The following is a 22,925-nucleotide window of genomic DNA, read 5'->3' on the forward strand; positions in this document are numbered from 1 at the left end:
TATCCAATGGGCAGATGTGGACTCTCTTCTAAGTGTTGAATTGGGTGGATGCACCTAGCCAACATCCAAAATATGTGGTGTTCTCACTCTAATCTCACACAAAAAACTGAGTGTCCTTGTGTTTCCTTCTTTTTAATGAGCAGACCATGACACTGTAGTACACCATAACCTCACTGAGTAGAACTGGCTTAAAGGATGTGATATGACTGAATATAATTTTAAAAGACTTACCAGACTAGTCTGTTGTTTTATATTAACCAAGCAGTAATAAAACCCCAGCAGTAAATATCGTGGATACATGCATGTCACTGTAGGAATCCATATAGCAGAGGGTAAAGACAAAATGAGACTTGGACAATAATGGGCTAGTTTGAGACCTATTGAGAAGGAAATAAAAAGAGGTTAGCAAGACAGCTAAGTAGTTTGTTCCAGCAATTTGCCTTCACTGGTTTAAACTTCATGTTAAAATGATGTTTTTATTGTTATAACACTGACACATCTTTAGGAGGAAATTAGTTAATAGGAGGTACAATCTTTCAGCAAATTAAATGGAAGGCTACTATTTCCACTTGACATCTGTGAAACTGCTGCTACATCCCTTGGAGTAGTGCTTAGAGAAATAAATGAGCAAGTATTCCTTATAATTGAGCTTTAATGGTATCCATATGCTATATATCTTGTAATGGTGCTCATGTTGTGCACTTTCTGTGTAGTGTAAGAAAATTGAGTATTAGTCTGTCAAAAGCCCATTAATGTAAATGTCTTGATTCAATTCTTAGCTATGGAGAGGCTCATGTTTTTAGATACATCCCAGCAAATTGAGGTTGGTGCAGCAACTCTTGTCAGTCTTTCCGGTTGACCTTTCAGGTTACCCATTTCATGTCATACAGCAACCTCTCTAGGTAATGAAATCTACTGGAACAAAGATTTTTAAAATGCATAATTTTGAATTTAATTCTTTTCAAATGAACGTTTTCTAATAGGCATTAGAACATCCAGTCTTTCAGCAATGTTGTTTCACATCATGTCACAGTGTTCTACTGAGGCCATAAATGAACTGTTTTCTCTATCTTTTACCCAGAATTCCCTTTGTAAATTAATTGAGTTTTGCTTAACTAACTTTATCAGCATTGTTTTAATGGCTAATAGCTTTTGGGCTTTTCTTTAAAGGCTTAAATATGTCTTTTGAATGTTCAGCCTGTTGTATGGTTAAGGTTTACAGGCATCTGAGATTTTCATGAGTAGTACAAGTTCACAAACGTCCACTTTTGAGTAAATTTTATTTGTGGGACAGATTGATTTGTTGTTAATTGGTCATGAATTGACTAAACATGTCTTAGGTACTTCAGATGATTAGAAAAAGATCTTTTGCTGTCTACAGAGACCGTAGCTGTTGCAGAGGTGGTCCTTCATGCTTGCCTTTTAAGGAGGAGAAGGGAGCCTGGCCATCTATAGTCTATCCCTGCATTCACCCACACATCAAAGAAAATTTGGACTCTGCTGGCCCTTGAAGATACCCTTTGGAAATCTGCCTTCCTGAAAGAGGCAGGAGTGGAAAAGGGGAGTCATCTCAATTTATTTATTTACTATGATGGCTTTCACTTGGGCCAGTGTGTTGCTCTCATATTCCCAAATATACAATGTAATGTGTCAAGAAGTTACTCATAATAGACCTAAAGATAGGTATTTTTGGTGGCTTTTGAGTTCAAGGTCTCTCTGGTACTGAAAAGAAAATTGTTCACGTTACCCAAAAGTACTTATTTTGACTGACATTATCTTTCAGAAGTGTCAAAAAAACAAACCAGTATGCCATATCTATCCAGAACATACTGCATTGCAGACATGATCTTCGTTGCACTTGAAAAAACAAGTATGCTACTTCTGATGTGACAATTCTTTCAAGATATTCCATGCTATATTATTTGCTACATTATTCCAGTCTACGGCTGGGAATACAGAAAAAAAGAATGGAGGTGGGGGGGTGGGGGGGAGGAAGGGCAGGAATTAAAAAAAAAGCTTAAAATGCTGATTCTTTCACTAAAGCCATCAAGAGCAGCGAGGAATTACAAAAAACATTTAAAACCTTTGACCAAATGTTTTGCTGGAATTGGAACAGAAACCCAATTTTCTTAAATGCTTTATAAAACTATATCATTGTTTTCATTGATAATTTATAAAAGAAAAATAGCAATGTACTTTCCCTCTGTATGTAGTTAATATGCAGAAGGTTTTTCAAGGTGATTAGTGAAACACTGTGTGCTGGTACAGGAACAAAAAGTACACATATTGTCTCCAGCAGGGTTCCAGAAGTGTGGGGGTTTTTTTCTGAGCCTTTTTGTTCTATTACTTTAAATAGTAATCTCTTCATGCTTATTTCACTTCATCCTTTATTATATTATTTTCATTGTATTGATTAAAATCCCATTACTGTTAAGAAAAGTTTATTTGACTACTTGATGCCAGGTCTTTTATTATCTGATAATCTGGTTCACAAAATACTCCAAGGAATATCTTAAACGTGGCCATGAGTATTAGTGCATGGATTGTGATTATGTATTTTAAGTACTTTTAGAAGAAATGTTTGGTGGGTCTCATTTTCTGCTCTACCAAGGTAACAAATGTCTTTCAGCCTTTTTCAGCTCTATTGGATTGTTAAGTAATTGGGCGGAAAACTCCTTTCCTTCTTCAGGATATTTAGTCTAGTGAGGTATTGTAATTTAATACTGAAAAAATATTACGGAACAAAATTATTTTTACTTTAAAAATACAAGTCTTGACTAATCTGGCTTTCCTGAATCTTTGAGGTAATGTTTGTCCTTTTTTTTTCTTCTTTGACTTTTCTCTATGGTGCATTCAGATTGTCCTGGATCAGAATTTTTAGTGCATATGTGGGAATTAAGCTGTATTGTGCTGTGCCTTGTCAACTGAGATAGTCAGCATCATTGGTTTTTTGTAAATTGCTCATCTGTAAGATGAACAGCAGCTATGTAAAGGTATTTGTTGCTTGAAGTAATAATAAGGAGATTATTGGTGAAGTTCAGGGTTAGGTAGAACACAGTTGAATAACTGATAATAGAAATTCTTATCACAGGAAATATGGAATACTGTTATTTTCTCGGGTGAAAATCAGATGTGTATTAGATTATGTGTCATTTTTTGGTTTGTTTGTGGGTTGTTCTTTTTTCATCTACCTCATATACTGTAGAAAATTTTCTTGATCTTACCTTAATTAATGGATTTGATCATATTTTAGCCGTTGGTTGATTTTCTGTGATGATGCAAACAGCAGTGAGCTTGATTCACTTACGAAGATGTGAGACAATAAAATAAAATTCAGTGTTTATTAAGCATGGAGCAAAAGCATAACATTCAGAGTCAGAATCTGATAAACACAATATATAATTTCCTGTAGCCCAGTGATGTGCCTGAAACTAATGTCATTTGAGAAAAATAGGGATGGCCCTTTATTGTTAAATTGCCTGCATTATACTGAATAAATGTATTTTCTATAAATGTATAAAGATGGGGGGGAAAGGATGTAAATTGCATGTAAGTACTTCTTTAAAGTATTGATTTCAATTTTATTTTTATGTGGTTAGTAGGCATTGAAGGATAAAACTGTGCTTAAGCAAATATGTCATTTGCTGGGAAATTTTTTTTATGTTTTATCACTGATTTTTAGAAAGAACCAACTCTCAGTTCCTGAATCTGAATGGTGTTAAGGGAAAGGATTTATACAGTGATATTGGTGTTTCAGTCTGGCTGCAGGGATTCCCTGCATTCCTATTAACTTATTGTCTCTGCAACAGTTTTAATGACAGGGCTTTAATGCTCGAGCAGTCCCTGTTGAAACAACCACAAGTCTTTCCATTGGCTGTGAGTAAGGATCAAGGCCTTAGTGACTGGCACTGAGCAAAACAAATGTTTATCTGATCCCAGAGCAAATGGATTTTTATGACACAGCAATGTGTGGGCAAAAAGAAACAAGAAGATTGAACCGGACTGGAAGAAGAGGACATTTATACTTTTCTTAAAGCATTTGTCAAAACAGATTATGTCTTTCACAATACTAGTCTGAAAAAGACTACTTAGATTTTTTAATCTAGGGAAGCTGTCCCTTTCAGTGAACCAGAATGCCATTTCAGTAGAGTTTCATACAGCTGTCACAGCATCTGTGACAGCAGATATTGAAGAGAGGTTTCCCTCAACAACAGTGGTGTCTCTGTATTGTACATGTTTAGATTGATACACATACCTGCATATGCAAGTGTAATTTACTGCATTTGTTAAGTTAATGTTAATATCTGATGAATATCACAGCTGCAAGTCCTGTGACAAGCTGTCCAGTATCTGAAACCACTGTTGATCCAGCAGCTGTATTAGAAGGAGAAATAATTGACTGTCAGTCAGCAAGGCTTTGACGCAGGCTCCTTGCAATGACTGGTAACTACAAAACGGCTTGAAGCAGACCTTTGCAGCTTGTCAGCCCATTATTTTTAATAACGGTGCCATGCCGTTAGTGTAATGATTTTGATTCTATGTTTCAAGCATTTAATGGCACCACATGCGGCATCCAGCACAATAAATGTGACTAGGTGCTTTGAAAGACTTTTTAACCTGAATGACTGTGAACCCACATAAAATATTTTTGTGACACAAGAAGCTAATACGAGCTAATTGAGTTCAGAGAAGAAAAAGATGAAATCCACTTTTTAGATTTACCATTTAATGATAAGGAATGAATATGAGCTATGAATATATCTATGTATAGACAAGAGTGATAACAGATATATTTTAAGTGACTGAGACTGAGATTAGGATTATTTAGGGTATTGAAAAATTAGTGCTAGGAAGTGGGAAGGTGGAAATTAGAGGCAGAAAAATTACATATAACTGTCACTTGCCATCCATGCTTTAGTGCTTCCTCATCAGACTGAAAAGACCAAGTACTGGGAGTTTGTCCTGTCCAGATCATCAGTAGTGGCTTTTCTTGAAAAACTGATACAGCCCTTCTGATAGACAAAACATTGTTTTCACAATGTTTTAGTACATTAATATTCTTGATTGTGCTGTGAGTGTCCTTAGCTTGAATTAGAGGGGACTGCTGTTGCAGGATCTCCACCAGACAAACACATCTTGCTGCTTTCACTTGAGGATGTGTGGAGACAACTTGATCTCCAGTGACTGGCAGTAAAAGCAAGAATGTCTCATCACAAGGAGTTTGACTGGGAGAGCAAGAGCAGAGTTGTGGAACCAGAAAAGAACAGAGCAGCCAAAAAAAAGGGTCCAACAAACACATCAAGAAGAAAAATAAGAAATAGGGAAGTTCTGGGTTTAGCACCAATTCTCCACCCTATTTCTATGTTACTTACCTGAAAATGCAAACTGCTCAACACTCATCCTCATAATGAATTTTACAGACAGAGGAAGTTAATAATATTTCTTTGCACTTGGACAATGCAACTGATATAGCAAAAAGAACAATTTAATGAAACTTGAACATCAGTTACTAGTAAAGGAAATCTGATGTGGGATAGAAACTAACTGAAGAAGTTAATGAACTAATCAGGGTGGAGGGGGGATTGATAGCAAATCCTCAGGAGAAAAAAAAAAAGGAAACCTGAAAGCTAAATGTTGGAAAAGTGATGTAGAACTGGGAGCAGAGTCTTAGAGAGGGATGTACTGATTAAAGTATACCAAAAGTGCCAAATGCCATGGCTACAGTGGTTTTAAGGCACCAAGCAATCTTAATGTGAAATGTGAAGTTCTAAAATAAGCTTCAAACTTACACAGTTAGTTTTTCTTTTAGTATTAAAAGGCATGGTAGAGAGGACAAGAACAGAGATAAATGCTGTTTCTCATAGAGTCTACCAAAATTCTTAATTATTTTCCTGCCCAGTCAATCTGCTTCTCAGAAGCAGGAGTTAATTTTTCTTGCTTTGTTTAGTATGATTTTTCTTTGGGTTTAGTTTTGTAAGGTTTTTGACTGTCAGTACACCACTTGCTACAGTAGGGAATTTCATTCTAATACCACCTTCTTTTATTCTGTCTTAACTTATCACATGGATGGCAGAACTGTGAAATTCCATTCATTACTTTCATTTCCTGTTATTTTCACTTCTCTTTGGGGACCTGATTAAAAGTAGTCCATGCTAGTACTTATTATCTCTGGCGTTGCTCCGTTGTGTTCTATTCCCTCTTGCTTTTTTAGCCTTTGGAATTGATTAATTAAACCTCAGTATATCAAGTAATAGGAAGCACGAATTGTTTAGTTTATTCATTAGTGTGTTGTGGGAGACATGTAGGTCTGTGCTGTGCTCAGATAACTTTTATCAGAAATTATTATGGTAACAAGTACAGTTTTAGATGGTGACACTGAAAATTACCTTTAAACACTTGACATGTGTCACTGATATTTCAGATCATGTAATGACTGACTACTAATTGTCTCTCCCTTTCTCCATGTGGGCATGTAAACGTGAGCTTAGTGGTCTCTTGGTTTGCCACGGAGTGCCAATTGCACAAGCTTTGATGCCCCTTTAGAGCACCAGTAATGTGAGAAGTGTCACAGGGCAGACAGCCATAAGGAAAGGGTTGTACAAACCCTGCCTGTAAAATCCTAAAGAAATTCAGTCTTTTTCCACAGAGAAATGTTACAGGAATTTTATGTAAACAAAGCAGCCCAACAGTCTGGATGGACTGTTTTGTAAAAATAAGATACTCTGATTATTTTAAGCATCAATAGACACAGTATAACTAGATCCAAATGTCCAAAAACCATGTATCAGACCACAAAAGGAATACACGATGGTATCTGGTCATTTTTGGAGCCCTTGGAGGAGGTGATTTATTTTTATTCTCAGCAACTGTCAGACTTCAATGCATGCAGTAAAGCATGGTCTTCCCAAAGGCAATTTCCCTGGCCTTTGCTTATTCTCTGCTGCTCTCCAGAGGCAGATGAGATTCTTTCCTCTTTGCCTTGGTTCTCTCTGGCATTTTGGTCTCCACCTGGGTCTTGGCTCCTCCTGCTCCATGTCTGCTGTTTCCATTCACTGTAGTACCCTCTCACATAAGTGTTCCCCAGGAGCTATCACTACTCTGACCTAATCATGAGCATACCTTTCACCACAGAGAATATTTCATGAAGAATGACTTGGACTCAGAGCAGACAGAACTTTCTTGCCTTCCCTGTGTCTGCCACTGCTGACTGATCCTTTAGGGAGGTGGGGAATTATCCTGGCAGAGGCCATAGCACAGATTGCTACTGGAAATTCTGTACTTCATGTACCTGCTGCTCACTTTCTGTTTTTACATTAATAGTGCTTTTCAGTCTCTGTTGCTGTTCTTTTCAGTTTTCAAGAGAAATTGCCTGTTGGCCAGTCAGCTTGGTGAAGATCAGTCCACTGGATAACATTTGAACATTTTAACCCTTTTGCCTGAAAGTACAACAAAGAGCCAGTGACCATTCTAGGGCAGCTTTAGAGGTCTCTGGGTATGTTTCCTTATAAAGATAAAAGGCAAAAATGCTGGGAGAAGGGTAACTTTTCTTCTTGGAAAAAGTAACTGTAAACATTGCTTTTGAAGGACCTGATGAACTTCATGGAGAAAAGCAGGGATCTTGTTTTAAAGTCTGTTTCATATTAGCATCTTTTGGGGGCTGTGCTGGTAGTTTCTCAAATGAAGAAGAGTTAGCCACACCAATCTGATGATGATGTGCATGTGCGTCCAATATAAATGGATCCATCCCCTGCACTGGCATCACTGAAGTGGCCGGGAGATCAGCATATATTAATGCTGTCACTGCATGTGAATGGGCAAATAGACAAAATTAATGTTCTCAAACTAATAGCTCCTGAGGTTATACCTCTTCATTATCTCACTTGTTGCAGTAAAAAACATTCATGTTTTGTTTGTCTGACATTGCAGATATATGTAAAAATCTTTTTTATTCCCTACCGTCCCATAAAATTGAGTAACCACTTGTGCTGGTCTTTCTCCTGAGGTTGCTGATGGTGCTAATTCACTGTCTGCCTCCTCCTGCTAAGTCATCATCCCTAAAGATCATGTTTCCAGGTAAGAGCTGATATCAGTCAGATGCAGAGAGGGCAGCTGGGCTGAGCAGGAAGCTGCCAGCTGGGCAGTGGTTAGGCAAGGGCAGTAGTTAACACATTTACTGTCACAGCTGAAAAACTAACCAGCTGTTAGAATTTGCCTACATGGTCCTCCTTACAAAGAGGAACGAAACAGACATCAAAAACTAGCCTGCAGGCTAGCTAGCTGATTTTCAGTTTCTTTTTCAGCTGTCTCCAGCTGTCAAGACAGTGAATGAGAGGTGCTTGACCAGATTATCATCATTTCCCTGTCTCAGAGAAGGGATACTGTGGAGAAGTCAGAGGTCCAGCAGGAGTCCAGATGCCTTGGGTGATTCTGGGACCGCTTAGGCTTGCAAAAAGCTAACTGTCATTTACTGGAGGTTGGATGGGAAGATATTCACACTTGCTGCTGGGGCTAGAAATACACAATTACTGTGCTAGTCCTGTCACAAGTTCCCTGGTTTGACCCTGCCTTGGCAGCTCCTGCCACAAGATTTGGGTGGAAAAGTTGAGTGAGGGCCAGTGGCGTGTGCAAACTTGGGATTTCTGCACCTTTCTTTATACTCTCAAACATGGGTACAGATAATTTGCCGGTTAGGGGGAGAACAAAAACACATTAAATATTTCTGAAGTATTAACAAATAAATCATCAGTTTCAGTGCTTGTGAAGACATTGTACTTTTGGGGGTGGGGGAGAAAGAGGTAATTTTTTAAAAAAATCTTTTTAGCATTTAATTTATCAAATAGAGTTATTGAATCTTTAAGCAAGCGTCTCCTGTGTGCTCATAGTTGAGTTTGTTTTTAATTTTGCTTTAAAATATGAATCTCTAATTAAAACTCAAATCATACAGCATAATTTATTAGCATTCTTAGTTAGCTGCACTACTAAAAGAAGAAAGATGTAGCACAGGAGTTTGAAGGGAACCTCTTCTAAGAAGTATGAACAGCAGATTATCCTTTAACTCCCCCAGTGTGGTCTGTGGTATTGGATTTAGCCTCTCAGCAAGTTGTTAGGAAGAAATGTGTGTCTAATGATCAGCATTGGTTTCTGGGAAAAGAAGCCATTCTTCTTTTTTTTTTTTTTTTTTTTTTTTTTTTTTTTTTTTTTTTTTTTTTTTGTGACACACTGACAAATGGTTCCATTCAGGACAATCCAAAAAATTACTCTTATGAAAGTATTTTCAGATGTGGCAATCCTAAATAATGCATGAAACATTAGATACTCTGTGAAAGTGGCCTCTGAGAATCATCCTTTTTGCTGCCATTTGTCTCCCTTTTGCAGGGGATCACAGTATGGGTAAGGTTGGAAGGGATATTAATTAAATAATGAGCAATTCTGCCAAAATGGACTGTGCCCTTGGAGATTGTTCTAATTTGATTGAAATATAAAATTGTAGAATGGTTTGTATTGGAACAGACCTTAAAAATCATCTAGTTCCTAAAAAAATCATTAAAGATAAATTGTGAGCTAGGAAAATACTTTTTATGTAATTAAAGACTTTAAAATATAACATTACAGAGTGTTTATCTCCAGTCCTACCTTTTCTTATGTGTATTAGCCTGTAGAGAGTTAAAAAACCCATCTGGTACCTGTGAAGCTAATTGAAATTTTGAGATTTGGGCACCTGGCATGGGGTAACTGTAGGAGACTGGTCTCCATGGGTTTACTCTGTAACAAGAAAGACTCCATCTTCAGTTTAATCTCCTCTGTGAAGTGATTTAATTCTGTTATCTCCCTGTACTTATTATCAGGGGAGCCCCAAAGAGATTAATTTCTATGAGTACCCTTGCTGGAGTTGCAGTGCTCTCACATTTCCCCACCTTCTCCCGTGGTCAGACCTGTAGCTGGCACACAGTGTGTCTGCTGAATTACAGTGTGGGGTTTCAGCTGTGCAGCCAAATGGCATGTGGTCATAATTTGAAGACTAAAACATGGAAAAGCAATCATATTATGCTTTCAAAATTGTCTGGGGACCACGGGCTTCCTTTCGGGAAAAAAAGTGGGGGATGATTTGTGGTTTTCTTTGACAAAAAAAAAAACTTATAATTCTACATTACTTCTGTTTTCAAGGCATGTCTGCTTGGGGGTTGAGACTCAAGGAGAAACATAAAGTGCATCCTGGGCTGCTGGGAGGGGAAAGCTGCAGAGAAGTTTGTGTGCCCATTGCAACACCCTCTGCCTGTCTCTCGACCTCCATTTGGGAAGGTCCCTCTCTCTCCTGGGTGTCTGAGCTGGTGGTGTGCAGGAACATAAGCCAGTTCTGAGGACTGGGCTGGGCAGCATTCTGCTCCTGCAGAAATCCTCTTAAAACAGGATTAAACCTAACCAATTCCAGTTACAAGCTGTATTTTCCAGGCAGATCTTCCTTGGCCCTTCAGCATCCTTGGAAGTACCAGGCACAAGCTGCATGCTCCAGGTCTGGTGAATTTCAGTGGACCCTTCTCAGGGTTTTCATTTTACATTTTCACCCACAATCACAGGGTAGTTTCTTACAGAAAAAAATCAGCATTAGTAAAGTCCAAAGAGACTGTTGGGACTTATTTTCGTATTTAATTCTAAAACATTTCTCAACAGCAGTACTTGGACACTTCACATTGTTGCTGCTGTGTCTCTTTTATTCTGGCCTTTCACCTTTTTACTGGCTTAAGTCTGCAGGAGGATACTGACTGTCCTGTTGTGCTGGTGCATTTTGCATTAAATATTGTAATTCCAACTTCTTGCTCTGCCTCCAGCTTGTGGAGTTGTCCTGGCATCCTCCAGGAAAGGTTGGGGTATAATAAACAAGTTGTCTGTGGAGACAAACAGTTCTGCTCACTGATGACAAGAATTTTGATAAGTGTTTTGACCCTTTGAAGTATTTGTGCAGTTTCCCTGAGGATTTGCTTTTCCTTTCAGTAGAAAATTAGCTGCTGCTTTATATATGTTGGGGATGTGGTATAATTTTTGAAAACTCTTTTAAATATGGTTGTGCTTCTGAATTTCAGTGATTTTAAAAAAAGCAACCTTTGAATATTTATATTTCCTCTGTGGTTCTCTCCTGGTACACTCTGTACATTTCAGAAGACTTAGTGATCTCATACTTTCTGTTCTTATGTACAGATGGACCAACAATGGTCTGCTGGAAAAATACTGAATTGAGTTACCAGCAGCCCAGGTCAATCAGGATCACGTTTAATGACTGTAGAATTACAAAAGCACTAATTTTCAGATTCTGTGGCACTCAGTGTTCAGAAACAAAATTTATAAAATCAGTGAGAAATATTATAAACCAAAATATTATACTTCCCTGATTAGTTCCTTACTTCAAATTTGTCTTATTTACATAATGAAAGTTTTAATAAGTCCTAAAGTTCTATGAATATGTTACAGAAATTTTTTGCGTGTTTTATGCAGTGTAAAATACAGAATTTTAGACACAATGATTTAAGTTAAAATAGTGCCCTCTAAACTGAAATTATTTTAGTTCTCTTCTGAATCTTCGAAGTAGTTTGAGTAGTGCATTTCCTTCCCTCTTTCCTTCTTAAAGTTTATAGTAGGAGTCTTGTTTCTAAATCTGATGTCAGTACGACTGACACTTAATAAAGTTGTAGTGAGTAATTTCTTATGTTGATACATAAGAGAAACTGAAGAATTCAGTGGCAAAGTAAATTACAAAAAGAAAGCAAGACAAAGGAATGCAACAATATAAAAAGTATCATACCTGGACCCCTTTGCTGTCCTCCGTCTCTTTCTGAAACCTGCATTTGTCAGCTTACAAAATATTTGTGACATTAAACTATTAAACTGAGTGAAAATGAGATGCAAAAAGGTTTTCAGTGCTTTACAGATTTTGCTTTGACTGAGAGGAATGATCTGCACTTAAGTTTGACAGATTCATAAACCACCTTTTGAGAATCCCCCAAATGCCCATATCATTCTTTGGGTTCAGATTGCTGCTGTTGTTTCTTGCTTTCAGTAATGGGCACCCCCAGACAAAAAAAACAAAAAAACTTGTAGGAACTTGCAACAATATGTAGGTTTGCTAAAACTTGGGAGTAGAAATAAAACCTTTCACCAGAAACTCAGGTTTGCATCTCAAGACTTCAGGAAGCCAGTGCATAACTTTATATCTGAAGAGTAATGCGATAGCCAGCATTGACTTTATGGCTGAAGAGTAAATAGATACTTTACATTGCTCTTTTTTTAACTTTACAGAAATGTTTGTTTACCCTGATAATGATAATGGTGAAGAGCTTGAAAAATATCTGAGTTGGGAGCATTGGTTATGTTATCTCATGCATGGGCAGAAATCAGTCTTTTACTATGCGTAGTTATTAAAATTTAATGAGCTGTTAGATTTATTTATTGCATGTTATTTTCTAGGGCACCTCAAATAATTTATAAATGTGCTTGTTGTTTATAATCCCTGACACAGATGTCTTTTTCCGTTTACTTTGCTCTGTTCAGGTTCTCTCTTTCCAAAGTTCTGTTTTGTTTAAAAGTATACAATATTTAGGATTTGGAGAGTGGGGAGGGCAGGGCTGAAAAAAGAGCATCCTCTTAATTTCCTTTTTTTTTTTTTAAGCCAAGATACTGTTAAACAAAAGTCAAAGTCTACTTTCCCAATCAAAAATGATCAGAGTGTGAAATCTCTCACATTCTTTAAGCTGAAAGCTTTGATGAGTATTTCCTGGTCTCTCTCTTCAGGAGCAGACTGTCTACATGATGCACACTGGACTGTCACCTTAGAATAAGGATGGAATTAAATGGAATCAGAAGCAGTACTGTGGCTGTTCCAATTAGTGTGAGGGAATATAGAAAACCTACCTGTTCCATTGCTCCCAAAGATGAAATATATCCTATGAAGATGATCAGAGGGCTGGAGCACCCTTCCTATGAAGACAGGCTGAGAGAATTGGGCTGTTCAACCTGGAGAAGTGTTTGGAGAGAACTCACAGCAGCCTTCCAGTACCTAAAGGGGTCTGCAAGAGAGCTGAGAGGGACTTTTGACAAGGGCAGGTCACGATAGGACAAGGAGGAATGGCTTCAAACCAAAAGAGATTAGGTTTAGATTACAGGAAGAATTTTTTTTATGTAGGGGTGAGGAGACACTGGAATTGGCTGCCCAGAGAAGCTGTGGCATTAAATGCTCAAGGCCAGGTGGGACAGGGCTTTGAGCAACCTGTGAAAGGTGCCCCTGCCCCTGGCAGGGGGGTTGGAACCAGATGATTTTTACTGTCCCTTTCCTTTCAATCCAGACCACTGTATAATATGAGAAAATCCCAGACAACCATAGCTGAAGCTTGCATGAAAAATAGTTGAGTGTCTGAAGTGCAAATCTTGGTTCCTACCACTTACTGAAATGAGCTTTTCAGTGACAGAGCTCACATCTGAGGCTAAACCAACACATAGCCTTGTTATTTTGCAGATTTACCAGAAATATGTTGATGCCTTTTTTCCTAACCACCTGAGCCAACTGAAAAAAATGAAAGCTACATTAAATAATACATAATATGTAACATAGATGTTTATTTCTACTTATTTTTTGCATTAAGAGCAAAGAATCCAACTTTGTACTTTTCAAACCATCTTAAACAAGAAGAATCTTCCACTCATGGCAAAACACATTGCTGCATGCAGAAAACCTTTTGACAGCTGTGTTTGGAAATTTTCCTTGTTAACAAAACACACTACATCAAAATGTTCTGGCAGGTTGTGTTGATATCGGCAGACACTGGAGTAGAGTGCAAGTAGGAACTCTATTACATTTTCTGTCAATTTTGGTTGATGCCTTGCTGCAGGAACAGCTTGATGTTTTCACTTGGAGATTGATTGAGCAACTTGGTAGAAAAAAGCATGTGCACTTTTTCCATTTGTCCCACAACATGGTAACTTTTCGAAATTCTGAGGGTATTTTTTTTTCTTCCTGTGAACTTTATGTCAGCTCTTTTAATCTGTGTGATTTGGAAAAAATAATTTGGATAAAATATTTCCATGTCGAAGTCACAGTTAGCACTTGAGATAGTGTGTTCCAGAGATGGGGTCTGTTCTTGGGTGAATAACCAGTCTGTAAGTTCTTCAGACTGCAGAGAAGAGGTTTCCAGACATGTTGTCTGCAGTACTCACCTTGATCCTATTTTCTGTAATATCTGATGCTTTTATGTTAACATTAAAAAAAAATTCCAAGCCACTGTAGATTGAAGTGTGGACAGCTTGTGGTGTGGTCTCTTCACTCTGTAAAAAGTACTCTAATCTTTGTAAGATAGATCTTAAAATGAGATATTAAGATACCCTAAAACTTGTGTTCTATTTCAGTCGCACAAATACCATCAAACTGGGATTGTGTGCATCTTTGCAGTACCCTGATTTCATTGTGTCACTGATTTTGGTCTGCAGCTATGAGGATTAGAAACACTTTCTGGGCAAATATTTACATCAGAGGACTTACATGTGTCCCAGCCTCTTGCACCTTCATGGTCAATCAGGGGAGCCTCATCAGATGTCTTTCCTTTGTGCTCTCTGTCCTTTTCTCTGCTTTTTAAGTTTAATGGCTTGGTTTTATTTTGTGTGTCTGGCAGAAGTCTCAAAATACCATGCTAATATAGCTAGCAGGGAGATTGACTTAATGGAGTCTTAATTTCCATGTATTGGTTAAGCTTCAGTTACATATGATCTTTTGAAGAGAATATTTTAATGTATCTGGGAACTTCCATCATGATTTATTGGATTTTTTTGCTGGTTTGGGGTGTTTTAAGTCACATTTTAACTCAGGAAGAATATTATATTTTCATGGTGATGCAACTGCTAATTGATGACGGTAGTGACTGCTTATGTGTAAAAGTAAAATTAAAATTTTATTTATATATGGATGTGTTTGTGTTTAATGCTGTTTACAGCTCAGAAATGTGGAAGATGTTCCAGTACCTAATAAATGTATTTATTTGTAACATTCATCCTAATAATATGCCAATCTAATATGTCATTATTCACCTAGATGCTCTGGAACACTGGCTAACTTTAATTTGAAGGTTTTTTTTCTGAATATTGCTGCTGGAAATCTCAAGGGGAAAAAAACCAGCACCTTTTTGTAATGAAACTTTAGTAGACTTGACATCCTGATTCTCAACCAGCATTAGTTTCTAGTGGGGATTTAGCAATAAATGTGCTTTTCTCTATTCTCAACACAAATCCTAAGATTAATTTTGGTGTGAAGTATCTTTAGGTCGTAATTAAAACTGCAGTTACTCATCTTGGTAGGAGTTCCTAGACAGAAAATACATACTTATCCTATTACTTACTATTAAAGTTTCATATATTAAGAAGGATATGCTGTATGCAATACTTGTAACTTAAAGCCTATTCTGTATATGTGCATTAATTTAAGCTAATAAACAATTCCGCTGTAGAAATTAGAGTTAGAATTGGAGAGTGTTGTGTTAAGTACATGGAAAACAGGTGGAGTATGAGAATGCTTTCTTATACTCTTTTTTTTTGTCATGTCTTCAAACATGATATGCTGCAATGAAACACTCTTGCAGTGGTAAGTGTAATGGAGCTATTTGTGAGCTAAAGCATTGGGTTGTTGCAAGAAGTAACTGTAAAGCCTAAGCAGAGCTGGACTGAAGTAATTCAAGGTCCTGTGGTGAAATCGTGGAAGGCTGCTGAAGCATGGCTCCTTACATACATATTAAGTACATTTCAGATTAATTATTTTCTCATGATAATGGTATAGCTACTGCCTATTTAATTTTATTAGCATTGTCTTATAGATGCTCATGATTATTTTCTGTCTTTCTCTTCACCCCATCTTAGTGGAATCGGTCGAAATTGGCCATGGGCCTCTGGTGGAAGCAGCATTTTGGCAGAATTTGGGACTTTGCATCTGGAGTTTGTACATTTGAGCCACCTGTCTGGAAACCCTGTCTTTGCTGAAAAGGTTAGACTGCTCTATCAAAATCATGTTATAAAAGATAAATCACATATTCAGAGACTAATATGAATGGGGAGAAATTTGGATTTACCTCAGCTGTAAGAATTTGTCACATTTTCCCTAATCACCTAGGCATGCTTTTGTATTAAAAAGTCAAAAGTCTCTTCCAAAATTATTCTGATGTATGTTCTTGTATATGGCCCCATAAAACATTTAATTTCTGTTTATCTTCTAAATTAGTATCGCATTAAGCAATCAGACTGTACAGCTTTCTTCAGTTCCTTACTTAATGGGGTGTAAACAAAACCTGACATTATATTCGGGATAATAACTGATGTCTAGAGAAAGAAAAGCACCATGGTGATTTCCACAAGTTTACTCTTCAAAATGTTGTATAATATCACTGCTGTCAGTGAAGTCAGAAAGCCCTTCCATTGCACTGACCTCTAAGAAATATACTTTGAACTATCTCTGGGGAAGGAAAAAAAGTCACATCCTTAGACAAAATAGTTGTTCTGCATAATAATTCTTCCAAAATTTGATAATTTCTGGATACTTTTTTATCTACATGAGCCATAGAAAGAACTCCTCCTTCCCTCAATTCCCACCTGAACAATTTTGCTTTGCTTTTTGACATACTAATAGCCAGCAAGTCCTGTTCTTTATAATACACTTTATCATTTATTTTATCTCCTAATTAAAATGTACACTTGTTTAGATTTTGTATTCTTACTGCAGCTGCCCCATGTTACCTAAAGCTGATATTATTGACTTAATAATCTAATTATTGATGAGACTCCAAATGTTTAGCAGTAAGTCTAAAAGCAATAGTCAAATCTAAAATTATTATTGGGTAAGGACTGAGTGGCTTTGCTCCAGTACCATTGTCTGCATTGGAACAAATTTTGTAGAGCAAACTCCTAGCAATTTTCCTGTATTTAGGGGTAGATTTAAGGACAGCTTCTCTTAAATTTGAACTGAGGAGGGGGAGCGGATGGGTAGGGAGTGGCAGCACTGAGGAATAGCCAGAAACAAATTGACAACGTAAGTTAATTATCTTGTGGCATTTATGGTAATTTAATGCATAACATCTGTTCTACTAAGAGACAATGAAAGCGTGTATCTTAAAAATCCTAGCCCATGGTTTTCCTACACAGTGGCATCATGCTCTAGCTGCAAAATGCTGGAAATCTGTTTATGTAAGCTGTTCTTAAAACCCTTTAGAGATTGCAATTCCAAAGCCCTCAGAGGCAAACCATTCCAGGGCTGGTACACTTGATAAAGAAGAAGAAACACAGGAATAAGCTTTGCATGGACGTATTCATAGAAGAACTCATTAACTGAGGTCTAGCACTCATTGCAGCCTGCATTTGGGCAATGAGTAGTGTCAAGATGCAGGAGGCAGTTTGCATACCACAACAGAAATCCTTCTGCAGCTTGGTATAAGTTAATTTATCTTCTTTTTCAGTAGCTACTTCACTGGGTCTCTAGGCACTCAGGAGTTTATAATGAAGCTGTCAGTACCTTTTTGTTACAGTTTCTGGCCTGCAGTGCTCAGGATCCTCATTCTTCCAAGCTGCTACATTTGCTTTTTCTGCGAATCCTAAAATTCAGTGTAACTCATTTCATGTGCTCTGCAGTGGATTGTGCTGCTGGATGGCTCCAGCTGCTGAGCATCTGGGCTGTAATTGTTTCCCCGGGCATCTCATTTGTAGTGAGCTCCTTAGCAGTGCTGGCAGAGCGCTCAGGGCTGCCTGGGTCCCTGCTGCTGGGCAAGCTGGTTGTGTAAAGCTCAGTCAGTTCCAGCCATGCTCTCCTTCCCAGGCAAAACTCCTTTACAGTTCACTTCCACGTCTGAACTGGGTGATAACCTTAATATTTAATAGTGTTTCCGATTTAGGTATACAAGGAATACAAATGCTGGTGTAGCAGAGCTTAGTTAAGGCAAAGAGCCTCAGTGAATTTCAGTATCCTGTGGAGAAGGAGGATACTCTGCATGGCAAGTCCTGAACTTCAGAGCTTGCTCCTGTTGTGTTGTTTCATGGCTGGCAATTGACACAGAAACTCCAGAGGTTTTCAGGAACTTGTTTGCATGATAATATCAGCTTGTTCAAAAGTCATATGATTGCACAGAGGTGTTTGGATATGTGTGTTGAATACGATCAGGGGGGTTATTTTTAGGCATATTTACACTCCTGTATTTTGTGGGGAAAATGGATAAGTGCTCAGTGTTTTGTACCTTCCACTAGGTCATGAATATCCGAAAAGTTCTAAATCGACTGGATAAACCAGACGGCCTTTACCCCAACTACCTGAATCCCAGCAGTGGCCAGTGGGGCCAGCGTAAGTAGCTGAAGTCTTTGGTACTATGACCTGTCTATCAGTGTTCTCATTGCAGTCGATAACTTCTTTCAGTCACTGTTGAGTGTTTTTTATATAAAAAGAACTTTTATAATGTATAGAAACTCACTTTATATCTGAGCTTCCATAGAATGTAAAAAATACTATGAATATAAAAGTAAAAATCTTCCTGTATTTTAATATGCTTTTTCTGAGCTTTCACTATGACTTGTGGAAGCAGGGAAATGTATGAATATGTATGACTTTGGAAAGGAATTTGTGGACTACAGAAGTCTCTTATTCGAAAATCTAAAGTGCTCTCTGAAGTAGCTGTATAAGGAAACATTATCAGCTTGTCTGAATCAAATTCCACGTTTTCAGAGTTGTATGGCTCCACTGAAGGAAAAAAAAGTAATAAGACAAGTCTTTCCAGTTAATGCCAGCTGTGATTTCTGTTGAAATGTAATGCCACCAACTGAGGAAGCACACTGAACAGGAATGTGTCATGGCATTAATGCACTTGGAACCATTACTGAAGATACCAAAATTAGAAGGGAAAGACTGTAAAATACTTGAATTACTTGAATTCCTTAGCCCCTTCCTGATGACTGAGCCTTTTCTTGTTGTTCATTGCTACCCTGATCTCCACAACATGTTGAAGTCTGCACAGTGTGCATGATCATGATTCTAGGGACCTTACTGTTTTTTCCACTTTTCTTACTTAGGTTCAGTCTTGCCACCATCCTATTCATGCAACTCAGTGTCTTTCTATTTTTTCTTCCTTATATTGTTGAATCAAAACAAGCAAGATGTGCTGTCATGGTCTGAAAAGGTATGGACAGATTAGCTGGTCCTGTAGATTATCAGTGTGTGAGCTGGTTGGGCAGTGCAACAGAGGGAAAGGACTGGAGAGGTTTGTTAATATAAGGGTTTGTTTAGGATGTAGTTAAGGGGGAAGTGAGGTTATGCACTCCTTATGGGACTGGCCACAGTCTGAATAGATAATTTTCACAAAGGCAAAGGCAAGTGTCTGCTCTCTACCATGCCTCAGACAAATGCACCCACGATCCACTTCACGAGAAGTGGTGGGTCCCCTACCCACTCTCCACCAGGCAGAAGTAAGGGACCTTAAAGATGAAGGGGAGCAGAAACAGGTTTCTGCTCAGGCTGGCAGGAGAATTCCCTCCCAATACACCTCATCTTCCCGGGTGTCTTCATACATTAGTTATGAAGCCCTGGAATCTGAGGACCAGAAAAATGAGAATGTGCACAAAGGCCCGTCAGGTTGGAGGGGTCACCCAGGGTTAGGGAATGTTGGAAGGAAGACTTTCCCTTGGTTAAAAAGGATTGGGTTAGAGAACATCTAGGCAAACTTTGTATCCACAAGTCCATGGGACCTGATGGGATGCATCCACAAATGCTGAGAGAGCTCACAGGCACCCTAGTGAGGCTGCTCACAATCATCTTTGAAAGGTTGTGGAGTTCAGGAGAGGTGCCTGAGGACTGGAAAAAACAAAACGTCACCCCAGTCTTCAAAAAGGGCAAGGAGGATGACCCAGGGAACTACTGACCCATCATTCTCACCTCAGTCCCTGGAAAGGTGATGGAGAATCTCATTCTAAAGCCCATCTCTATCCATATGGAGGACAGAAAGTTGATCAAGAGTAATCAGCATTGGTTTACTAAAGGTAAATCCTGCTTGACCAACCTGATTGCCTTCTGTGATGTGGCAGCTACCTGGATGGATGAGGGGAGAGCAGTGAATATTGTGTACCTTGTGTTTAGCAAGGCTTTTGACACTGTCACAACATTCTCGTAGGCAAACCCAGGAAGTGTGGCCTGGATGAGTGGACAGTGAGGTGGATTGAGACCTGGCTGATCCCAGCAGATCCCAGAGGGTCACAGTCAGTGGCACAGGTCTGGTTGGAAGCCTGTCACTGCTGGTGCCCCCACAGGTCAATACTGGGCCCAGTGTTGTTTAACTTATCCATCAATTCCTCAGATGGAGATGCCTCCCCTGCAAGTTATCTGAAGACACAAACCTGGAATGGCCAATATTCCAGGGTGCTGTGCAGCCCTTCAGCAGGACCTCAACAGGTTGGAGAGATGGGCAGAGAGGAACTGTCTGAAACTCAACAAAGACAAATGCAGGGTCCTGTACCTGAGGAATAATAACCTCAGGCTCCTGTACATGCAGGAGGCCAGCCTGCTGAAAGCAGCTCTGCAGAGAAGGACCTGGTGATCCCAGTGGACAACAAGGTGGCCATGAACCCTTTTGGCCAAGAAGGCCAATGGCATCCTGGGCTGCATTAGGAAGAGCATTCCCAGCATGTCAAGTGAGGTGATCCTGCCTCTTTACTAAGCCCTATTGAGGCCACAACTGAAGTGCTGTGTCCAGTTCTGGGGTTCTGGGCTCCTCAGTACAAGAGACAGGTCTGTCAGATGGAGCAGGTCTATCAGAGGGTGACAAAGATGATTAGGGACTGGAGCATCTCTCCTTTGAGGAAAGGCTGAGAGAGCTGGTTCAGCATTGAGAAGAGACAACTGAGAGGGAGCCTTATCAATGTCTCTTAAGTATATGAAGAGAGGATGTCAGAGGATGCACCAGGCTCTTCTCCAGGTTGCCAAGCAATAGGACAAGATGTAGCGGGAAGAAACTGATGCAAAGAAAATTCTACCTGAATATGAGGAAGAACTCTTCTGTGCAGGTGGCAGAGCACTGGAACAAATCTCCTCTGTCTGGGAGAGGTCATGGAGTGTCCTTCACTGGAGATATTCAAGAACTATCTGGACACAGATAGTATCCTGTGCTCTAGGATAACCCTGCTGGCGCAGGGAGGTTGGACTGGATGATCCATGGTGACTCCTTCCAACCTGCCCCATTCTGTGATTTCTGTGATTTTATTGATTAAAATCTATTTTTGAAAGCTTTGTGTCACTCTGAGTTAAAATGGTGTCCAAAAAGGCTGTGCTGCTCAGCTGTATTTTCCCATCCCATTTCCCTTTATTAGAAGTACACCTGTCATTTCTTAGTCTGCTATGCTGTGAGGCTTCCTGCAGGTCACTGTGCCACACGGCCTGTGGCAGCTCAGCATGCATGACCATGGACTGTGGTTGCATGTTGGTATAAACCCTGACATCCCTTTACACATCTGACAGGTGTGCCCAATTGTAACACATGTTGGTTCAGCACAGCTTTGCAAGACATAAAAATCTCCCCTGGAAGGGTTGTTCCTACAGCTGCAGGTGCTGGATTTAATTAGAGGCAATCTCAGCACCTGTGAGACAGATCCAGTTAACTCCTTTCTTGGCTTGTTAGCCACAGAAGCAGATTTTTCATGCTTCATGAGAGCAGATCTTTCTAGTGGCTGAGGCAGTTAGTGGCTCTGCCTTACATATTTTCAAGCAGTCAAAACACTTATTCTGTCTTATGCCTTTGTTATTTCCATATTTTTAATATAATTGTGTCTTAAGCACTCCTCATTCACACGAAATGCCAGTTTTTGTTGGTGCGCACAGAAAAATTTATAGCTTACACGAGCTTTGTTTTCCAATAGCAGGCAATAGTGTTGACAAATAAATAGCTTCCCGTGCCTGTGAATGATGGGTGCAGATGTTGATGCAGGTCTGTCCCTGGCATGCTGAAGCAGCAAAGACAAGTTCCATCTTGTTATATCTCTTTCATAGCAGTCGCCTCCATTCACCAACACTGATTAACTAATTTTTTCCCCACAGAGAAGATCAGAATGTGAGACTTGAAAAATATATTATTTGAGATTGCTTTTCTAGGCTGTTTTCAGGTGATTACAAGAGAAGGGAAAAACCAAACAACCAAGACCCTTAACTGGTACAAGATAGAAATATTTTCTCTTAAACATAAAGTGGAGAGGGAACAATGGTTTCTGAATGTTTCTACACTAGCAGTGCTGTTGCTGTGAAGGCCACTGATGGATCTCTGCCATTGTTCCTGTAAATTCATTTAGCCTTGTTATTTTGACAGTAAACTGACAGTGATTTGCTGCAGCATGCGTCAATTGGATTTGTCTACTGCAATAATGTATATAATAACAGGGCTTATTATTGATGAAACTCTGCTTGTGCTATTTAGTTTGCAAATGTCAGAGGTTTCTATGGTAATTTATTTAGGAAACTGTAAAGGTCATTTAAATGCTGCTGTTCAAAGATCAGCCTTTGATCACAGGAAATGTTCCCATTGTTTTAAGAAACCTCTTCTCCTTTTGGATCATGAACATTTAATTTTAAAAATGGTATAGTCTTTCCAGAATTTCAATATATCTCATTCAAAAGAGGTTGGAGAGGAAAAAAAAAGCCATTTCAAACCCAGGTTTGATGGTACAATATATTTGGCAGGCAAAGGGACAGGATGCATTCAGAAAACTAAATTTGCTTTTGCATGTCACAGGGTAGTGGAGGAAAAGGACACTGTTGATATAGTTTGAATAGACAAGTATCTGTCTTCTACATTTGCATGTCTTTGCAACCTGTCTGGAAGGTGAAAGGAGGCTTCCCATGGAGAGAAGATACGAAGGGGTGTAAAAATAAATTCTCTCTGTTCCTTTGA

General features: G+C 38.9%; 1 protein-coding gene across 1 annotated transcript in view; it reads left to right on the forward strand.

The window, feature by feature from the left end:
- MAN1A1 (mannosidase alpha class 1A member 1) overlaps positions 1-22,925 on the forward strand; it is a 140,165-nt gene that overhangs the window by 94,055 nt on the left and 23,185 nt on the right. Inside the window, exons 6-7 of the mRNA XM_014876686.2 lie at positions 15,886-16,009; positions 18,253-18,346. Of these exons, the coding sequence (XP_014732172.1) occupies positions 15,886-16,009; positions 18,253-18,346 (218 nt within the window). The remainder of the gene's footprint in view (positions 1-15,885; positions 16,010-18,252; positions 18,347-22,925) is intronic.

Source organism: Sturnus vulgaris, chromosome 3 (genome assembly GCF_052056855.1).
Source record: "Sturnus vulgaris isolate bStuVul1 chromosome 3, bStuVul1.hap1, whole genome shotgun sequence".
Lineage (NCBI taxonomy): Eukaryota > Metazoa > Chordata > Aves > Passeriformes > Sturnidae > Sturnus > Sturnus vulgaris.